Below are 18,343 nucleotides of genomic sequence, written 5' to 3' on the forward strand. Positions count from 1 at the left end.
GAACTCGAGCTACAAATACAAGCAAGGCGGTTCGAGCTTCGCGCGGTCCGGCGGCCCCAACAAGCCGTCACTACAGGCACAGTGGGACACTGCTACGGCGCACTCAACCTCCGCAGGGACGAGAGCGTCAGAGCGGCTCGCTGAAAAAAAAAGGCCTCCAAGTCCAAAAAAAAAGTCGTTTATTCACGCCATCCTTCAGCGACACACATACTAAGAGTTATCCTGTCTGAAATGCTCCGAACATACCTGCATGTTCCTATAACACGGTTACTAGAATCTAAATGTAGTGGGATTCAATTCAATTCCTTTTATTTCCTTTTTCAGAGGAGGAGACAGGACAAAAAGCCGTGGCAACGGCTTGACGCAGGTCCTGCCCCCTTACAAATTGGCAGACATACAGATATTTTTGATGGCTACGCCGATAGAGCGAACGTTCAAAATACAGTACTAACTCGTGTTGGTACTTGACTCGTAATTCCCTGTATATCGCAGCAACCCATCTTTGACGCATGTCGGCATTTTCAACGATGTACTCTTGAAGGTTCCAGAGTGGCAGAGCTCTCGACACACGTAATGCGCATCGATATGGTGCTCAGATAACTTCTTATACTTCCAGGAGGATGGCACGGACATGTTTAAGCACTCACAGAGGTTACGAAGCCCGCTTGCTGCGCATGGAGCAAAGGCACTTAACAGGATTTTCGTAGCCCGGGGAAAGAGGGCGCCTCATATCTGGGTTAGAGAGTGTGCGCGAATCGGTCTTGTACGGGAGTATCGTATTCTGATCCGTACATAAAGCTTCTTACTATCAACTAGAGCGAAAGCTGGCAGCCCTGCACATTCTCCCCCAAGGACGCCCGAGGTATGCCGGGAACATAGATGCTTCGGATTGACATTTGGTGGCTTGTTCACGGGGCTACGGATTGGATTTCTGGGTTGTTCAGTTTCGTTTTCATTGATGTTTTGTGCGCTTTGTGGTGGTGTATTTATCCAGCTACGCACGCAGTTCATTTGAGATCCGATGCATCCAAAGGCGCTTGGCTCGAAGTGAACTGAGCACAGTGTCTGGTGCCTGCTAGGCCTGATGCCCGTTTTCCCCATCGCTTGGAGCCGCTTACACAGCAAGCTATGTTTGCTCAGCGGGAACCTGTGCTACGTGTGCTACCTGTGCATTGAAGGGTGAAAGAAGGGAACAAAGTTCTTTTTGTAAATTTAAAACTCAACAGTCTTAGCTTGTGACTTAGCAAGGCAATGTCATCAGCGAATCGCAGATTACTGAGGTATTCTCCATAAACTCTTATCCCCAACTGTTCCCAATTCAGGCCTCGGAATACTTCCTGTAAACAGGCGGTGACAGCATAGGCGCGAGCCTGTCTCCCTGCCTTACACCCTTCTTTACTGGAGTTTTATTGCTGATTTTAGGAGGATTATGGTAGCTGAACAATCGCTATAGATATCTCCCAGGATTTTCACATTAGGCTCTCCTACATCCTGATTCCGCATCACTAATTTCATCAGTAATTGTAGTGCAAAAAGTTAATATTAGAAAGCTTGTGGTATTAATACTAACGACTTGTTTTAAAGCATTCGAAGGTAGACGCAGGTGGCTGTGTTTGACTTAGAGACGGCGGATCTTAGCTCCAACTAATGTGATACGGTGTGTTGAAGGCATTTGCTGTTTTCTGGAGCAACAGAACGCTCGCAGTTAAAATGACGCCCATTTTAGATATGTCCACTCAGTGGACACACCCAGAATATGGGACCTGATGTTCTTTAACACAGCACAAGTAATGCCACTCACTCTATCCCTCAGTGCACGTATAATCGAATAGATGTGATCCTGCTAAATTGCAGACAAGCATGCGCATTCAGCGATTTTGGGCAATTTCAAGTCGCTGAGTCTTTTCGTCGCCCTCCAGAAGACTCAAAATTCTAGCAGCATCGAGGAGCAACTCTGTATAAGGTTTCGCCTTGTAGTGACAACAGCTCATTCCGTAATCAGGAAAAAGGCTCAGCACCCCAGGAGACGCCTTCCTCTTGTTTTAAGCCGCCAATAACATACCCTACGCTGCGCGTACGGGCATTCAACCTTTTCTTCTTGATGGTTGCTTTCCTGCCTCATCGCAGCAGGCCGAGTCATTCCGACGGCGGCGAAAGATTTTCGGCGTTGTCCGCTCTGGACAGTTCCTTTCTCCTGCAGACCGCCTCCATGATGGCCGCCGCGCTCTGCGCTCTGCTTTGCGTGCTCCTCGTGGGCTCCGCAGCGAGTTCGTACGCGGGGCCGGCGTCCAACGCCGCGACAGCCTCGAAGAACATGATGGACGACGTCGAGCGACTCATCCACTCGTTAGTGCCGAGGGTGATGCCGGCTGTGTCCGAACTGGTGGGCAGCACCAACGTGAGCACCGCCTGCACCGCAAGCCTGTTCAAGGCCTTCCTGGCGATAAGAAAGCACGAACCCTGGGTTCTCAGAAGTGAGTGGTGCACGCTGCAGGCGTTGGCTTGTGATGCCGCTCAACAAGGCGGGCTTTTTTGGCTATCTTATCGTACGAACTCCGTTGTTCTCGAAAAGTTTTGTTTCGCTTCGCTGCTCTAGCGGCATCTCAACGAGGCGTACTTGTAATTACTATTTTCACGTCCCAAAGCTCGCTCCAAGGTATGATGCTACTGATAGCGAAATACCCCTGGCTAACTGCGAAACCTGGTTGGAATCTCAGTGCTAGAGAATTCCTGCATATTGCATCCATCGTAACTTGACCTCCGCTGAGCTCATTATCCGAATGCCATAGCTGCTGACCAAGCATGAAGTGACGTAACCAAGTTTTCAAGATACGTTCCTCTGGCCCGCTTTGCACAGCCCTTCTCGTGAGCCTAGCACCACCCATATCTAACGAGTAAATGTGAACCCGTCCTTTTTCTTTCCATAATAACTAAAATATTTTCTAGGGGCTCTTTGCTGCCCTGGTGGGCTATATGTGGCAATAATAGTCAGAAACTTAGCATGGAAATAACCAAAGCGAAAATAATGAATTTACTTATGCGCACGTACGATGGCTCAATGGACACGAAGGAATATGAATCGTCAACTTTATTTGCCCGTGTTGGCGTGAAAACGCGCGTTCTTACAGCAACAAGTACCAGCGGGAAATGAGTGCGAATTGCGTCATCACACCATCACGGGGTTCGCCCACTGCTGATATGTCCTCTTGTGTGGGGCGCATGGTTCACTGCTTTGTGCTTTCTCAGTAAAGCACGCAACATCGTGGAAGCCACATTTGGCGTCAACCATTGAAGCTCTGAAGGCAGAATACTGTTAGCGTGCTTAAGAACAATTCATGATTTGCCGCCGCTTAGGACGATCCAAAGGGACCTCTCTCACAGAGCATCATTAACTCGCCTCCCGATCATCTGACGCCGGCTGTAGGACACACAGCACAATTTGAGTTTAGTGTGCCAAATTACAAAAGCGGCTAGAATTTGGGACGAGGAGCTCCGTGCACGGAAGTATGGCCTCATCCGTTAGGTTTTTTTTTGCACCTTAGTTCTGACGTGTTCAGATATGGGATGTGGTCTGGAGCCGAAGGCATAGTTTTGCAGGTTAACCATTTAAACCTTATTGCAGTTTGATTGCAGCGTTAGCCCGTCCTTCCCGTTTTTCTGTTAGATCTTGCGGCTACTGCGAAGAAAGGAAGGAAAAAGGCACGGGGAACACGTGATAGGCTAGGGACCTAGTCACATACAATGCCCCTTTTGTCCATGAACTTCTAGTTTGCTGTGCATGGAAAATTGAGAATGAGTAAAATGACTGAAATGAAACACTGTCAATAGTCCACCTTAGGTGACTGTACTCTTTTCATTAGCGGTACTGTCTAAGCATCATTTGTCCCCTCTTATCGAATGTAAAAATTTCTGACACAATCTGAGTAACGTAAAATCGTGAGGAATTTGAGAGGAAACAAGGTTTGAGTATTCATTTATTTCTTACTTCATAATTATGGGCGACAAGCACTGGTTTTTGTCTTTTGTAGCTAGTTTTCCCCTTTTGGTATAAGATCCAAAAGTCATCCTCAAATTCAGTACAGAACTAACTACAAAATTCGCAATTTTCGTGCATAAAGTTTGTTCCTTCTTATATTGCTTACCACTCTTCTTACACCAGCGTTGAAGGCGCCCAGTAAATGTTTGGACGGTTGCGCACTAAGATTATTTTAGTAATTACACCTGGGCCATTACACACTATAACTGCACGAAACGGTGAACTTACAGAACTAACGACACGAAGGCGGAATTTTCTTTTGGGATTGTTCGAGCCGGAGGATAACAGCGCGGAAATGTGACGAAGCGCGCCACAACCATTCGGCGGCTCGGTTCTCGTTTTCGTTCTTTCCTTGTTCAGTAGATGGAGCCACCCTGCCGCAAAAGTGCTGCTCAGTTCTGATAGTTCTGGTAAATAATGGAATCGGCGCGGTGGTCGGAACGTATTTTTAAAAAGTCAGCTGTGGCGTCATGTTTTGTCTTTTCCCTCACTCGCTCACCCGCTCAAACACAAAAACACACACGCGACCACAAGTACCTTTGTATCTTTTGCTCTAAAACTGCGCAACGAATGATCTGTTATCTTCTGACCTCTTATGCGTAATGTTTAATTGTACTTCAATTAAATGAACGCCATAGGCAGACCCGCGAGTTTAACGAGAAGGATCTAATATACGCATGAGTTTCTGCTAAACTAACCTCCTATACCCAGTAAAGAACGTAATCAGTAATACTTCAGGAAGGAAGTGCGCTGGCGGTAAGAAGGTATGCTAACAAAAGAGGTAATTGAAAAAAAAAGAATGCGGGGCGGGGGGCGGGAGCGCGAAAAAGAAAGCGCTAAACGCATCACGCCAGTAAGCGCATAAAGCAAATTTGATTTGTATATCACACACGTCCATTCTTCCAGACATGTTGAGGATACCAGTATGAAACAATATAATGTTTCCTAAATCCTTTTCAAGTCGGAAACTCGTTTTGATAAAGCTTAGGACTGGTTCTGGTCGCTCTTTTCCAGTCTGGCATCTGTTATCCGGCAGAACTTTACAGGTATGGTTATCAGTCCTAAACTCTACGTACAAATACAGGGTCCTGATCTTTCGTCACAGCAGTATTACCTCCAGGCAATTTTTGCGTAATTTCCCTCACATGTGATATCTTTGTGCAGTGGTGTTGGGTGTCTTCGTGCTATCTTTTATCAAGAACAGAATGCAAAGTGACAGGAACCACCTTTTCTTCATGCTCCCTTCCCGCTGTATTCCACTTAACCTTCTTTCTTTTTGTTGTACTCAATCTCTTTAAACTGAAAAAGCTTAGTGTGCGCAGTTATGTGCTCGTTCGTGCAACAACTTTGCTGACAAAGGCCCAGCTTCACACATTGCAGAAAACTGCGACATTTTTACCTTTCAGGAGACGAATATGGCAGGCAAGCTACATGTAATTTTGTTGTTTAGTAATCAGCCTTAAAGATGGAAGCAGAGTTACTTGATGACAAAAAAAAAGGAGCTAAATCAGACATTATTCTCGTCGCTGTGCGCAGCACGGTGTGTATGTCGGTACCGCATCCGAATGTTCAGCGCATGCGCACTGGCGCTCTACGTGCCCCAGAACCGAACGGGATTGACCGCTGTCTGCAGCAGCTCTTTGTTGTAATGGTTTAAATTCGCGTCTGCATAAAATGCTGCAGATCGACACGCGTGGTCGGCAAGTAAAGTAGTTAGAAAATGAATTACTTCGGCCTGACGCACATCTCGCGTGCTTTTTTTTCTCCCTTTCGTGCATGTCTTGTGTATGCGCTATTAAGCTTCCTTAAACTATGAGCCATCCAGCCCACCTACAAGTTCTATTAGGGATATGATGCTCATTCGATGTTATTTAGTTTTATTTATTTATTTACAACTGCTTTTTAGTTATAACTGCATTTAGTTATAGCTGCATTTAGTTATAATTGCTACTTAACGATTCAAACAAAGCATTTTTAGTAGCTACGAGTGCTTCCCGATAAAAATGGACGCAGCTGTGTAGTGCGTACGTTGACTACGACTGCACATGTTGTAAACTTGCAATGCATTGGAGAATTCCCCGTTGCCGCGTTCAATTCAGAGCCAAAGGAATCAATGTGACTTAATAAAAAGAGTCGCGAAAAGACTCTTTTTCGATGCTCTAGATATCCGCCACCAACCGGCTTTCCTGGAGATTCCTTGAATATAAGTAGCTTCGCGAGATCTGAGCGGACACAGAAACAAACGCATAGTGCTCTGAAGTGTCGGATATGAGAAATCATAACATTCTTACTGACTACGCACTGTATGCCCTAAATATGAGACTAATAACCACTCTCGGGCAAAATAAAGAATAAAAAAAAGGTATGCAGTTGCTTAGGTCATTAAATCCTCTCCTGCCGGCGGTTTGCATCCCGGAGAATTACGTATTTGTGAATTTCCCTCGCTCGATTAGGGCTGCCGTTTACTACTTCCGTTCTCCATTCCTTCAGTGCAATCGTCGAAGGGCATGCCCTAAAGCCGGCATGTGAGTTTCTTCATACTTCTATAATGGAAACCGGGGGTTTTACGCGTTAACGCTTCTTTTTGTTCTCTTTTCTCTCAAAATTTGCTTTTTCCTGCATGTTTGTTCCTTCGCTTTCGATACCTATCACCCCAAAATATTTAAATATTCATTTCTCACCTTCCCTAATTTTTAAATATTTATTTCTGAACCGTTTTAGCTAAGTGTGGGCGAATTTTTCTTCTTGAGCCTGCACCAAACTCTGGCCCATCCGCAACCGTGGGTATGTGCCATTCCTTCAAAGGCAACAACAACAACAACTAAAAGCACGTTGAACCGCCGCAGATATGAAGGGGCAGCATGTGATGCCCCGTTCAGGTACACAACGTGCGTTGGAAACTTCGTTGTCATTCAAATAAAAAATGACGTAATGGTTTCGTGTATCCAGGAAAAGCGATAGAACACACCGACTGGAATGCAGGAATGCACGACAATTAGCTTCAAGAACGTTTCAGCAGTATGTACCGGCCTCAGACGTATACATTGCATCGGAACAGGCTCGCGCAGCTCTTGTGTGGCGCGCCCATGCAGAATTTGCTTGTAAAGGCTCCTAAGGGATAAGCAGTCTAACTTTGAACTCGCGTTTCGTTTTCGCCATTGTTCCGCAAATGCGACCGCACCGATGGGACAAACGAAGAGGAAAACCGACAGCGAGCAGCGAAGTGGTGTCCTCCGTCCATTTACTTTATGGAATCTATTGGTGATCCTGGCGGCTTTCGCGTGGCAGCACATATTTACCCCCTGCACTTTCCTTGACCTACAAGGGCTTCGCGCATCTTGTTTGTATGTTTGTTTTTACTCTTCCCGGTGGCTCTTAAGATGCCATTTTCCTCCTTTGTGTGGCGCGGGGCCCCGTATCTGGGCGCACATCCCCCACGTGATGGCAGCGTTGAAAGCCGCTGTGCCCCCAACCGACAACCGGGCATTGCGCCAACCGCCGCGCTGGCGCTTTTGTTCCGACACCACTGGAACGAGACTGACGGTGATCTATTTCGCATATATGGCGCGAAACACCTGCTCGCGGCCGAGAATTCAGCGACCTTGAGCCTAGCTCGCAGGGAAACACTTCCAGTGCCCATCGAGGTCGAAGGCAGAAGCAGGGGCTGAGATCGCACGCTATCAATGAATTTATCAAGAAAGCTTTGCGCGCTGAAGGTACACCCTGGCTGCGAAGAACGCAGTAACAGAGGGATCCGAATTCGCCCGTACCGTATGGTTGCATTTAACGTGCACGGGAAGCTCAGAACCGGCCAGATTTTGTATTTCGCCGACGCCAAACTGCGGTTGGAGTAACGGAGAAAATGAGCCGCGAATTCGTGCTCGGATGCTGAGCGCGGTACAGCCACTGATCAACTGCGGAGGGTGAGGTCGCAAACAGCGTCCGTTGAGCTGCACAACGGCCGAGAGGGAAGCGCAGGCTTATACAGTCTGGGTGGGAACAGGTTCAAGGCCAACGCGCACATGACGGCCACGAGAATAGATGTGCCTGTTGCCGGAACAGATCCTCTCATTTGTTTGCACTGGATCAAAAGCAATAGCGCAGATCCGATTAAATATTTAATTTCAAGATAACAGAAAAACTTTTTACTAAGTTGCACAGCATCCAAACTAACCGTCTTCCTCCATTTTCGTCACAAGTAATCTAATGCGGCACACGAATCTTACGTTTTTAACAGCGCTACTCCAATACTCGGTTAGATGAGGCGTAGCTTTTCATCTTACATAGCTGGCTTTACCCTGCGGTAAAATATGGTCTGCAGTGTCGCAAGTCTGCATTTGGGACTCTGGTCAAGCTACCTTAACCGACAACCTTCAGTCTATCCAAAATATGTAGCCTGCTTTGTCGAGCAGAATTATCATTTTCGTCACAAAACAAAAGCGCGAAAATATACACAGTCGTAGAAAACGTGCTGAGGGGACAGGCTCTGGTGAGCACCTGTACCTCCACACGTTTCCTCTGTTCGTGCCTCTTCCGCGTTCTGTTTTTAAGGTCAATATGAGCGAGCTCACCCATATTTCTGCATCAGTCAATGTATTACCATCGTCAGGCCTGCATCAGCGCAGCAGTAAAGCTCTTAATCGATCCGTTCTCTTGTACTGCTGTAAATACGCTTGCTTTTATGCTTTCCCAAAATTTAATACGTTAATTCAGTGAAAGAAGAAGAGCAGCTTATTCTTTAAGACTCTTTCATATGTGTCATTAATCTTCAAGCCTCATTGCGCAGCATTAGCGACGCGCTCCCAAACTGACAACAAAAGCGATTCATTTAAGCTGAAAACATGCAACGACTGAAATGGCCTTCTCGCAGCCATCGCCTCCATCTTAGACTTCACACGTCCGAAGAATACGATCAGTGAAGCACTTTGTTAATCTTTTATCATTGCTTGTACTTCTTGCTTCTCTTTACTTTTAACCCTATTTCTCTGCAACTCCCTCGGGCTTGAGAATTTGTCAATTAATAGACAAAATAAATAAACCCAGAACGTATTTGTAGAAATATTAACATGAAGAATTAATAATTGTGATCGTAACTTAAAAGGTACAGCAAGCTTTTCGAGCAGTTAAGAGAACTACGGTGAGTAAAAGACCAATCGAACGTAGACCTGCTGAAAGACCTCAATGATACTCTACTCAGAAAGTTTGAAACGCTGTATATAAATGCTTCATGGCCTCAAGTGTGCCCGAAGCATCGAAGAATGTTCACTTAAGACTTATATATAAGAAGGCAGTAGACCTATTAGCCCATGCTCTGCTGCGTACAAGATGTTTACTAAATTAATCTATAATAGCGTCAGTGCAACACTACGCAACAGTTAACCTACGAAAAGGGCTAGGTTTCGGAAAGGGTAGTGGAGAATAACTGACACTCATATCACCAACCACGACGAAGAGGTGTCCACTACATGCTCAGAAAACGCACCTAGTAGTGGGCTTCGTATGTTACAAAAACTGACAGGCGATCATACGTTGTGATGCGACCAATTTGCGTTGGCAGTATTGGTTTTACATTTCGCTTTTACATTTTCACTTTCCCAATGACAGCCTTGAAGCTACGTCTTTGAAGTTGATTTCGGTTTATGGGGTTTAACGTCCCAAAGCGACTACGGCTTTGAAGGACGCCATAGTAGAGGGCTTTGGATAATTTAGACCACCTGGAGTTCTCTAACATGCACTGACATCGCACAGCCCACGGGCTTCTAGCATTTCGCCTCCTTTCACCGTTTGATATATTTAATCTCACCGTCGCTATTTCGTTCTGTTGCTGCCTAAGTGGGGCGAGGCTTATGGAGGGTGGTGTTGGGTGGGGGTGTTCTGAAGTGTGTGGTGGCCTTTGGGTGGATCCTTCTGGCTGGTGAAAGTGGATCGGTGTGAGGATAGTTCGGACTCGCAGACAGCAATCGGCGTTTCCGCCGAAGGAGGACTATACTCTTAAGGCAATGAAAACTATTAATTTAACCTTGAAATGCGTGCTAATACAAGCATCGCGCAAGTAAGATTGAAGAAGCATAGGTTAATATGATAGAAAATACCTGCCAGGACTGCAGAATGCAAAGTTCCTTATCTATTAGCAATGCGAAAAACCTATCACTAAGGGTGTCAAACAAAAATGCATACTTTGAGCTTTGCTCTGACTGTATATCGACAGAAAGTAGCCAGGGAGGTAGCTGGAATGAAGCAGGTTTTGGAGTTATTGAGAAGGGAAGTATATCCAATTTGCTGATCATATCGTTCTTCTAAGTAACAGCAGGGATGAATTTCAGTGCATGAGTGACGGTTTGAACAGGTAGTGGACAAGGGTCCGTTTACAATTTAATGTGAATAAAATTAAAGTAACCGCCAACCCTCCGTGAAAGGAATAACAGCCTGAAGTAAGTGTTATACTGGAAGTGGGTGAAGGTTTCATAAATTTTCCTGAAAGAAAGTAGATTGCGGAGTGATCCTGCCACTGCTTACCTAAACAGGGCCGGAAGTTACAAGAAATTGGAGACTGGCAAAGAGTATAAGAACAGCGCAGCCAGCTATGGGCGTAACGTTAAGATAAAAAAAACAGCAGCCTTAGTTAGATTGCAAACACGAGCTGAAATAAGGAGGACAAAATGTACCCGGACAAGACATGTGAGGCACACAACAGATAGCTGACAGTCCCTTAGTCCCTTAGTTCAGGCTAACCGCAGCAGGTTGCACTTCGCACGGGCCTTGTCCATTATATTCTGTTAGAGCCGTACTCGGCAGAAACGCTGCAACATCGTGTTGTGTGGTGCAGGGCACCACACAACAGCTGTGTTTGGCAGTCATTCCCAGGATCACAATAATCCATGTTCCTTGCGTAAACATCTTGAAGAGTACTCGAGAGAGGAAAAACAGTAGCGCCGAAAAACACACACACAGCTGAAGAACGACGTAGGGCAAGAGCTCACTTCATGTCACTTTAATCTCTGAAAAGCGAGCAAAGGTACAGAAACCTAGGCATGCGCTGGAAGAAACCTCATGTGCGATCAACAGAACCGTTTAAGATATGAAATCTCAGCTTTAAAAAGGTTCACAGGTTCGCTGACACAACGTTTTCCTCTTTTTCTTATGTCGTACGCCTCCAAAACCTCCCGTGCCTTACTATCACCGCTCCTGCCCAGAATCTTTATCCCCTCAAGTCGTGGTTCACACTTTTTGCAGTGCTCACAAATTTTCCCCCGCCGTATGTTCTGCCGCTCGGTGACACACCTTGCACTCTGCGCAGTGTTTGGGTAGATGCGCACCTCCTACTTCTTTGAGCGAGCGTGCGTGCTCCGCTGCACGGTCATCGATGCACCTGCCTGTTTGGACCACATAGGCCTTCACGCAGGTCAGCGGTATCTCATAGACCAAGCCGGTGCTGCACTTCACAAAGTGCTTCCCATGTTTTATACCGCAGCCGTTCCTCTTCCCATCGCTCGCTACGCGTGCACGCATCTGTGCAAGCTTCCGTGGAGCCGAAAAGACGACAGGCACGCCATGTCTGTTTGCCACCTTTTTTACGTTGTGGGCAATCATTTGTACATACGGAACAACTTCAGGTTTCGCATCTTGCTTCCTTCGCTCTGATGGCCGCTTAAACATGGCGCCCTTTACTTTATGTAGGAGGGCTTCAGCAACACCTGTGATTACCGAGCTTGGGAACACGGCCCCCACCAATCGATCCACTTGAGTATCACAGCTCCCTTGCATACCATGCTGACACGACTTCACGAGTGCAGATTCGAGGGAAAGATTAGCAATAGCGAGTTTACCTGTCTTAGAATGAGCCGATGCATACGGTAGCAGCTCCTTTCTAGCTCGAGGGGCATACTGCCAACATACATGTTCTCCAAAAGTAAGCTTCAGGTCTGAAAACTGTAAACATCCCTGCAAGGGCATCTCATGCGTGAAAACTAGTCCTCTCCCATTCTCTTTAAATATCTCTAAAACACTGCTTACAGTATCGGTGTAGGTCACGTCGTTCAGTTTTTTAAAAATCATAAAAAAAATCGTCCACGTATCTGAACACATTTCGTACCCCCTTCCCTGTGAAACTTCGTTCTAGGGCGCGGTCAATATAGGCTAAAAATATGCTGGTAAGCACCGGGGCTACGCAAGAACCGATGCAGACCCCTTTCTTTTGTCGATAAAAACTCTTGTTAAAAGATACCAACGTAACTGTAAGGTAAAATTCAGCATTCTAAAAAATTCGCTACCGACACGCCTGAGGCGTTCTGGAACTTTATTGCCCCGGTACCTTCTATGGAATCTCTTACAGAGGTAAACAATGGATCATAAGGCACGGAGTAATACAGGTCCTCCACATATATTGAACACATATATCCAATGGAAGAATTTTCCTGAAGATAGCTAACAACATCAACTGAGCTTTTTATAGCAAACGGATCATGATTATGAAGAGAATTTAGGTGCTTCTGCAAGTATTTGCTCAGAATATGCTGCCATGTACCGTTTGCACTTACTACTTTTCTAAACGGCACCGACGATTTGTGCGTTTTGGCAATAAAAAATACAGTGAGAGCATTGCTCTTACTGCTAACAGTGCCGTTAGCCAACCTGTTCAGCTCCAAGTCCCTGTACATCATGGCCGCCTTGCCTTTCACTCTCGTCTCACTGGCCTTTAAAATGTTGAAGTTCTTGGCAATCGCCTCTCCTGCTCTTCTTAAGAACTCCTCCTCCGACAGCACCACAAAGCCGCCATCCTTGTCAGCTTGTAGAAGCCGGAGACTTTTCTGTCTAAAATATGACACGACTTTTGCAATGGGATCCTTGCCTGGCTTGGTGACGGTGCTACTTGTAGCCCTCATCAGCGCATCCACTCCATCGAGTCCTACGTCGTTCTTCAGCTGTGCGTTTGTTTTTCGGCGCTACTGTTTTTCCTTTCTCGAGTACAATGGACCATCTAGCTCAAATAGAAGTTCTTCCTAAACTATATTGAAGAGTACTAAAAATGTTTTTTACATATGAGGAAACTATGGCCAATACTCAGATTCTCCCTTTATTTCTCTTAAATTCAAAGTATGTGACCAAGCAGCCATGAAGTTCAGCAGAATTCTCAAAAGAGCCGCCGCGGTGGCTCAGTGGCTATGGTGCTCGGCTGCTGACCCAAAAGACGCGGGTTCGATCCCGGCCGCGGCGGCTAGAATTTCTTTGGAGGATAAATTCTAGAGGCCCGTGTACTGTGCGATGTCAGTGCACGTTAAAGAACCCCAGGTGGTCGAAATTTCCGGAGCCCTTCACTACGGCGTCTCTCATAGCCTTAGTCGCTTTGGGACGTTAAACCCCACAAACCAAACCAAACCAATTCTCAAAAGGGCTTGACTTTCCACGAAGCGTTACCTCACGGTTTTATCAGCATACCCTTGAGTAGATATCCACAAGGAAAGAAGCATCTTACTTGTAATGCTGAATGTTTCGCAATCTAGAAAAACGAGTTTGAACGACGACATCCTCCGTTGCCCTGGGCGCAGAGACCACCCATTTACGTAAGCGTGCACCGGTGTCGACTGGGCATCTAAACGTAACTTTCCTACATCGCCATACGACTGACGCCACGCCTGAGCTGGTATCTTTTTATGAGCAAGACATCGGAACGGAAAAAGGAAGTGACTGAAGGCTGGCTTGCGCAACCATCGATTCTTGCAGGACATTGCGGCTAGTTTTACGACACTTCTTGCGATCTCAAGTGAATTCAGTGTATTGGGCAATCTTGGGTCTTGTGAAAAAGGCGATTTCTAAAATTTTAGAAAGGATGCAACCCTGTAGAATGACTGCCTCTATCTCTGCGACGTGCATTGGGTGTTTCAGCGAAGCCCGCCACTAAAGTTTAAAGACGGGCTTGGTCAGATATAAAGATGGCTTTTGCGCCACAGTAATACTAGTGTTAGAAGACATCAGAAAACAGGTGAATCACGTCAACTATTACACTGGTCACCTTATTTCTAATACTTATCATTTTCACTACTACACTCATTTGTAGTTGGCCGTTAGTAATTGCCATATTAGTTATCACATAAGTATCGAAAACGCCATTACCGACGGAACCGTGACTCAAAAGGTTTTGGCCATCCCGTGTGCCTTTAGAAAACTGTGCTTCTTTGCCGCGCGCACAGCAACGCCCTCCAGTACAAGTCACTGAGTGGCCCACGTGCCACGGGACCCTGTCTCACTCGCGCTGCGTTGCTCGCTGCTCCAGGCCATACGGGAGAGGCGAAACATGCGGTATACACGAGAATATCGAACGCTGCATGATGCGCGACTCCTTACGATGAGAACTGCATTTGTGACCTTCAGAACAGCGACAGCACTGCAGTTCTCTCAAGGTTTGCGACAAATATTGAATCGTTGGTTTTTGAATCCTCCACTGATGGCTGTTGGGCTTGGACAGCGTGGTCGGGCCGGAGAAGGGATGAGGAAAATCGGAGACGGGGTTGGGAGGAGACAAGGAAAGGCTTTAGATAGACTATTTTGGTTTGGCTTGGTTTATTAGGGTTTAACGTCCCGAAGCAACTCAGGCTATGAGAACGCCGTAGTGAAGGGCTCCGGAAATTTCGACCACCTGGGGTTCTTTAACGTGCACTGACATCGCACAGCACACGGGCCTCTAGAATTTCGCCTTCATCGAAATTCAGCCGCCGCGGCCGGGATCGAACCCGCGTTTTTCGGGTCAGCAGCCGAGCGCCGTAACCACTGAGCCACCGCGGCGGGGCAGATAGACTATTTTAGATTATGTACAAACGTCGTAACCTTTGCGGGTGAAGTAAGAAGAGCAAAACCCTCGGAAGCATTTCCGCATTTCTTTCGGCTGCTCGCCGTTAGGAATGAATGCACCTCATCTGCTCTAATGAAAATTAATTCCGTGGAATTCGTTAAACAGTACTCGGGTGAACGGAGAGTTATGAAGTAGAACGTTCTTGCGGACTAGTTGGTTCATTGCAGAAAAAAAGGTTAGTACTGCGCGAATGGGACAGGACTGGAGAACGAGGAACAAAAACGACAACACAGGCGCAGACTTCCAGCGGTTTATTCGAGACCGGAAAGCAAACGCTATATAGGGGATGAACCTATGCGCATAACCATCACTGTCATTCGCACAGGTTCTTATTAAAATCTAGAACAAATTGATCAAATTTTGCGTTGCAGAAAGGCCGATAAACCAGAGAGCATTCAGTCAGCATGTCGCCAGAAACTCCATGTCAAGAAAACGATTAAAAACTAGTAAGGAACCTAACAATCAGCCTGAGTAAAGAGCATGAAAAATAGTCGAAGTGACAATGCAGACTACAGACAGCAAGACAGCAAGAGTAAAAAAAGTATGAAAACGCGATAAAAACATCGTGTGACATATGTAAAAACCGACATGAGAGACGGAAACAACAAACAACAAGAGTAAAGGCAAAAATTAAAATCAGGTAAAAGAATGGATTGGGGTATGGAAAAACAACTATGACATGGAAAGAAACGAAGGACAAGTGCAAAGGTGAGCATCAAAACAGATAAAACTACATTTCTGGCCTTGAAGTACATCTTAGGGACACAAGTGAAACAATTATAGGTGGTCTACTAAAAACGTGATTTCGCACAGTGAAAGCGAAATAGACGGAGTGCTGACACATCTTTCATCATTTTTTTACGATGTGGTAGGCTTCGACGACTTCCCTTTCCGCCTTATCTCTTGAGTTAAACAATGAAGTAGTGTTGCGCAAAACAGGGGTGCAAGGCACTTTTTTCTTCCCTTACCCTTCCCTTCACGGTTCTTACAATGATGTGCCAGATGACCTCCCCTATTGTTAGTTTTATCTGCTTTTATTCTCACCTTTACACTTGTTCTTCGTTGCCTTCCATGTAATAGTTGTTTTTCCATACTCCATTAAATTCCTTTACCTGGTTTTAATTTTTACCTTTACTCTTGTTGTTTGTTGTTTCCATGCTCTCACGACGGTTTCTCCATATGTTACACCATGTTTTTATCGCGTTTCCAAACTTTTTTTTACTCTTGGTGTCTGTAGGGACAACTGCATTGTTACTTTGAGTATTTTTCATGCTCTTTACTCAGGCTGATTGTTAGGTTCTTTACTAGTTTTTAATCGTTTTCTTGACATGGAGTTTCTGGGGACACGCTGACTGAATGCTCTCTGGTTTATCGGCCTTTCTGAAACAGAAAATTTGATCAATGTGGTCGAGATTTTAATCAGATCTTGTGTGAATGACAGTGATGGTTATGCGCATAGGTTCATCCCCTACATAGAGTTTGCTTTTCGGTCTCGAATAAACAGTTGGAAGTCTGCGCCTGAGTTGTCGTTAGTGTTCCTCGTTCTCCTGTGCTGTCGCATTCGCGCAGTACTAACCTTTTTTCGGTAAGTAATGGCGGACTAAAAATTAGGCGCTGGTGATTATAACGATAATATCAGAGTAAGCCTTAATGATTACTGTTGTGGTAGACAACACATACAGGTCGCGCTGCAACGAAGCGCGTCCGGTCACCACCTGGAATATAAAGGAAGGCAGACGTTCTGGCTCATCTGTTCTGACCTCCGTTTTTTTTTTAGTTTCTTTGTCGAAACAAACTTTTGTTGTACTTCTCCGTCATTTGTTTTCTTGGATACTTGAATTGAAAGAATCACTTTACTAGGCAAATATCAAGACCATCGGCCATGTTCTTATTTTATAAATAACAGCATTCGCCACACAGATTGACCTCTGGCGCGAATGCTTTAAACGGGATCTCATAATTATTGTGAAATAACTACTTAAATAATGAATCCTAAGTCTCACTAGTCTTACTGAGCGACGCAGCAGCTTGTTGTGTTATAGCTGGATGCGCTTCTGAGGTTTATGATTATCTTATTTGCATTGTTTAGAAACAAGAGTCAAAATACGAGCTCTCTGGACTTGCAAACACGTGTAAAAGTCTCTCGCTACCATTGCTCCAACCTTGTCACAGGTGCGCACGACAGTACAGTGAGGAACATGGCAACGCGCAGGGGGAGTTTCTTGTGAAGTCCACAAACAAGCAAAGCCGAGTTTTTGCTTGCTGAACAACCAGCTCTCATGAACAGATAGAAAGTCCTAATGTCTTCGCTGATCAGCAAGGAACCGGGCTGATGCAGTGGGTACAGTGCATGCGCTAGAGCTACTAACGCGCTGTGAACCTTACCTGCTGCTCGCTGTGTGCCACGGACGCCAGCACCTTGCGACTTGTGGCTGGAAAACACGGGGACAGGAAAGACAAAAGGAACAAAGAGTTTCTTGTGTGGTGTTAGAGGTCACGTTATAATGCAGGCAGTGTGATCCTACAGTCAGTATTGACGAAAGTTATTCCGCCTGCGCCAAGTTATAAAAAAATGTTTGGAGCTGCTATCACTGCCCTGAAGGGCTTGCGTCCCCTGAAAACATTGAAAATTAGCGGAGGCACTGCACGCTTTGTAGTTTACTCTGTCGAAAATAAAAACTAACAAAAGAGTATCCCCTTCTTTCTTCTCACTGCGGTTCGAAATATCGTAATCTTAAATTGAGAAACAGCGTTACGAAATAAATACTTAAACAAAATCATAGTTTTTTATAAAAGCATAATTTTACTCCGCGTAAGATTTATTGCTGCCTATATAATTTGGGCGTCTGACTCCCCCTCATATTTTCATTGAGATGCACTTCATATTGCTTTAATGCTCATTGAATCAAGTGCCGCAGTATCCTTATTAAACTTGTATAGGAGGCTCCGCTTTCGGTTTTAACATTGTGACCACCCCCTGCCTATTTCGCTATGTCTGCTTGGTATTTGTTTAAATAATTACCTTTTAAGCAATAATTAAGAAGTATCATCCCAATGGGCCGATATGTTTGACTGATGTAATTTGTTACTTCAATGCCTGCGGAAATGATACGCCATCTTCGAGTCATATGGAGTTTTGTTAAACAAATTTTGGCTGCTGGAAGACATGTGTCGCTGTGGGTCAAAGCACAGTGGCCGACCCCGTTTCACGACGTGCTCCTCTGCGCGCAGTGCTGCTGTCCAATGGCCTGCTGCCGGCCAACATCCTGGAGGGGAGTCTCGTCAGCGTTGGCTCGTATTCACAGTGCCTCAAGACGCGAGTACTCGACGACCAAGGCCGTATCAGCTTCAAGGGCCAGTATTGCTCGCTCTCCGTCAAGCCCGCCATGTTGTTGCTCAGGCAGCTGGTCGAGAGGTACAAGATGGCCGCCGAACTCACGGTAAACCCAGCCGGCTTTCTA

At 45.7% G+C, this 18,343-nt stretch overlaps 1 protein-coding gene across 1 annotated transcript in view; it reads left to right on the top strand.

The window, feature by feature from the left end:
- The first annotated feature begins 2,212 nt into the window (after window positions 1-2,212).
- The window catches only part of LOC149353348 (nose resistant to fluoxetine protein 6-like), a 63,285-nt gene continuing 47,154 nt past the window's right edge, over window positions 2,213-18,343 (top strand). The window contains exons 1-2 of the mRNA XM_089577331.1: window positions 2,213-2,474; window positions 18,114-18,322. Of these exons, the coding sequence (XP_089433457.1) occupies window positions 2,213-2,474; window positions 18,114-18,322 (471 nt within the window). The remainder of the gene's footprint in view (window positions 2,475-18,113; window positions 18,323-18,343) is intronic.

The sequence above is a fragment of the Amblyomma mixtum genome, chromosome 3 (genome assembly GCF_055824585.1).
Source record: "Amblyomma mixtum isolate Tamu chromosome 3, ASM5582458v1, whole genome shotgun sequence".
In the NCBI taxonomy this organism is placed as follows: Eukaryota; Metazoa; Arthropoda; class Arachnida; order Ixodida; family Ixodidae; genus Amblyomma; species Amblyomma mixtum.